The sequence below is a fragment of the Corvus brachyrhynchos genome, unplaced genomic scaffold (assembly GCF_000691975.1).
Source record: "Corvus brachyrhynchos isolate BGI_N302 unplaced genomic scaffold, ASM69197v1 scaffold3, whole genome shotgun sequence".
NCBI lineage: Eukaryota > Metazoa > Chordata > Aves > Passeriformes > Corvidae > Corvus > Corvus brachyrhynchos.
In genome coordinates, this window is record NW_008237619.1 from 13631259 (window position 1) to 13634830 (window position 3572).

Genomic DNA, 3572 nt, shown 5'->3' on the forward strand with positions numbered 1-3572 from the left:
GCTGAACAGAACCATAAGCAAATTCATGGAGGGCCTGGAAAGATTTTGTAGGGAAGGTGGTTGTCTGGGGAGTTAAAGCTCAGTCTACAGGCCTAAAACAAACACGTGGGAGTTGGGCTAAGGGTCTTAGATGAATTTCAGGTTTTCTCCTGTGGAGAAGCCAGGCTTGTGCCATGGCCCTAATTAGAAGTCCATCATAGCATTCACATTTGCTCCATGTGCAACAAAGGCATCTTTTGGCTTCTTAGTTTCTCTACTGCTTGCACAGAAATCACACCCTCTGAAAATCATCCTCGAGCCCTTAGAGGCTGTCCCCAGCACACATTTCTCCCTCCTAAGAGCAGGATACAGATACATGCTGTGCAACGTATTCTGGTGAATTCCGCAGATAAAGATGTGCAGTCTACAGGCCAGGCTGATATCACAGGAACTGCCTGTGCCCAGGGGCACAGAAAAGTCAGGATATGTTCCTGCACAGACCAAAACCCGAACTCTGCCCAGGAACTTCAGTTCCTGCATGTCAGGTTGGAAATGCACGTTTCTGTGACAAGACTCTAGACACAACTTCTCGCTTTCTTTCTTCAAAGTGGTCCCCAGTGCTGCCACTGTCATCATCGTGGTGTGTGTGGGCTTCCTGGCACTTATGGTGATCCTCGGCATCCTGCGCATCCACTCCCTGCACCGGCGGGGAGTGGGGCAAGAGGTCCCTGGGGCTGCTGAGTCGGGGCACACCAGCACTGCAGGCAAAGAGAGCGACATGTTCTGGGACGACTCGGCCCTCACCATCATCGTCAACCCCATGGAGGTGAGGAGCTGCCACTGTGGCCAGGGCTGGGTGGGCAGCTGGGTTGTCAGACCCTTCTCCTTACCCCATGTTTCACCTCCCCAGTCCTACCAGAGCTGTCAGGAGAGGGCAGCAGGAAGTGTGGAGGGCAGAGCTGGCGAGGGCATGGAGGATGATGAGGACAGCACCGACTCGGAGACACCCGACTCCCCGGACAGCAGTGACATGAATGACCGGCACATCATCGGCAAAAGTGACGTCTCTCACCGCTACTAGGAGCTTTAAACACCCGCCCAGTGGATCCCCCCGAAACATATGGCAGGAAGGAGGAGGTGTCTTACTTTCAACTTCTTTCCTCCCCCACCGTGTACACATGTGCTCCTTCCTCACTTACCATTTCTGCCTCTCATGTTCCTTCATCTTCTGCCATTCTCGTTGTGGACATTCCCCACATTATTGACCCCCCATCTGGCTCTCCAGACACAGGTGTTAGGGCACTTACACATGAAAGTGGCACAGTTCAAACTGTGATGCAGATGTCGGAAAGAACGGAAATCTGAAAGGCAGAGCCAGCCACAGGGCTCAGAGTGGGGTTTCTCACAGCCCCTCCCCAGATATTATATATATATATTGTATATTTTTTCAATGTTGTCATTTGAGGTTTATTCTCGTTTCATGCAAAAAAAAAAAACAAACAACAAACCACTGCAGCTTTGTGTCGCTTTGTAAAATTGTCAATACTCCTAATACTAAATGAATGAAGGTAAGAAAGATGAGGAAACAAAGTGGATTTTAAAATAAATGGATTTCAAATAAAACATTCAGGACTTCTGCAGTTTGTCACTACAACCAGACAAAGAAATAGTGTAGCCTCTAATGTGAAACTGGAGCTTGTCCAGAGCATGTATTTACTGAAATTACCACCTTATCTCGGGGAAGAGTTACATTTTTTAGCATATGTGATGAAACAAGAAAAACACATCACTGACGACCCTACCCCCTGCCTTTTTGAGAGACAAATACTCTTTGTAAACACAATGTAGCCTTCCCCAGGACTCGGGGCTAGGAACCCACAAAGGAACAGAAGGCACTCAAGCCTGTCACAGGCAAATGTAGCATGTGCAGCAAACTGAATTCTTGAATACAGGAAAAAAAATAAATAAGGCTCTTTCCATACACTTAGTGTATCAATAGAAACAGGCTAAATCTCCTTAGCCTCATCTGTCTTTGCACCTGCTCTGCTTTCTTTATCAGTATGATAGAGTATTTTTTATACCAGGGGTTCCAGCCTGTAGAACAGCCCCAGCACTTCTGGGGGAAGGAGACGTCTTCCTCTTTCTGCTGAGAATGGAGGGGATGGAAACACAACAGATACTAGCAAAGCATGGCTCTGAGCCCAGCAGTAGCATGAATTGTTAGGACAGTGCTTCAGAGCAGGTCGTGGTTCTTCCCTGGATCTACCTGGTCTGGCTTTTCAGACGCTGCAAGACAAACAGGGCCTGTCAGCTGCCTGGGAAATGGCTACAACATGTGAAGGACCCAAAGGAAAATTCTGCAATTTGTTGGCAGCCAAGGTTGAGAAATCCTCCTTAGGGGCAAGAAGGCAGTACAGTAGGTGAGAGTGGAAGAGCCCCTCTGAGGGCATGAAAAGTTGCAGCAAAAGATCTCTGCTTGCTGCAGTTCTCTCAGATGTCTCAGCTCTAGCCTGTCTTCATGCCCAGCTGTGCCCACATACGGTTGTTACTCAGTCCAAAAGAAGTGAACATGCTGGGGCTAAGACACTTAAACTTTCTGCTTTGTCTCCTTCCCAGTAAGTTCCATACCCTTGTTTCATCAAGGGAATTTACAAGAGGCACTGTCAAACCAGTGCCCTGACATCTTGATGCACTGGAATAATTCAAGTCTCCAGAAAGAAAAAAAAGGCTACATTGTGCACATTTCAGCAAAAAACTTGGCACAAACTAGTCGCTGTATCCTGAGAATGCCTGACCCAGATCTGACCTGCGACAGAAAGCACCACCTCTCAGAGCACTGAAAAAGACCAGGTCTCAGGACCACAATGTCCCTGTACCTCCCCAGCAGCCTCAGCCAAGTGCTACAGCTCACAAGGTGGAGGAGGCCAAATGTACGATGACTTCATAGGTAGCCATCATGATGGCCGCGTTTGGGATCTGGCGGATCAGGTGCGCCAGGAGCCCCCGGTATAAAGCCAAGGGTCCCTCCTCACGGACCACGAGCTGCAGAGTCTGTGTAAAGGAACGGTACCGTGACCCTTCCTCTCGCAACCGTGTCCGAATGACCTCTGGAGAGACAAGAAGGGAAGCTATATATTAGCAAATGCATCCTACAGGCATGGCATCTCCCCTCAAGGGGAACAGAAGCAAGGAGAGTGGACCCACTCACCGTGTGGATAGGCAATGCATGTAGCACATGTTTTGGAGACAGCAGCAGCGCCCATTAGTCCAAAGAAATCATGGTTGTTTGGTGGAAGTGTGAGTGCTGGGGAATGGGAATGCTGGCTGTTCCTCAGCTCCTGTTTCAGTGCTTCATAGATGACAAAGTGTATGATGGTCTCTGACACTCCAGCATAGGAGGCAGTGACCCCACGGTAAAATCCACGCAGGCCTTCAGTGCGGTACACGTGCATAGCACACTGGAGAGCATTGCTGGCCGTCTCCCCCTTCACCCTGTAAAGAAGGGAGAGGGTTAGGACAGCATGCTGCACCCCTGACCTACAGTGCTGTTGTGAACACAGCCATAAGGCTCTTGCCCAGCCTGTGGCTTTTTC

The 3572-nt window shown here is 49.3% G+C and overlaps 2 protein-coding genes across 5 annotated transcripts in view; one reads left to right on the forward strand and one right to left on the reverse strand.

Annotated features, from left to right (window-relative positions):
* The window catches only part of CLSTN3 (calsyntenin 3), a 12685-nt gene extending 11088 nt beyond the window's left edge, over nucleotides 1–1597 (forward strand). The window contains exons 16-17 of the mRNA XM_008631831.2: nucleotides 588–805; nucleotides 890–1597. Of these exons, the coding sequence (XP_008630053.1) occupies nucleotides 588–805; nucleotides 890–1060 (389 nt within the window). The 3' untranslated portion in view covers nucleotides 1061–1597. The remainder of the gene's footprint in view (nucleotides 1–587; nucleotides 806–889) is intronic.
* LOC103614070 (solute carrier family 25 member 33) overlaps nucleotides 1456–3572 on the reverse strand; it is a 12949-nt gene continuing 10832 nt past the window's right edge. For all 4 annotated transcript variants that reach the window (XM_017732021.1, XM_017732023.1, XM_017732020.1 and 1 more), the window contains 2 exons: nucleotides 3188–3471; nucleotides 1456–3086 (listed from right to left, as the gene is read on the reverse strand). In XM_017732021.1, the coding sequence (XP_017587510.1) occupies nucleotides 2887–3086; nucleotides 3188–3471 (484 nt within the window). In that variant the 3' untranslated portion in view covers nucleotides 1456–2886. The remainder of the gene's footprint in view (nucleotides 3087–3187; nucleotides 3472–3572) is intronic.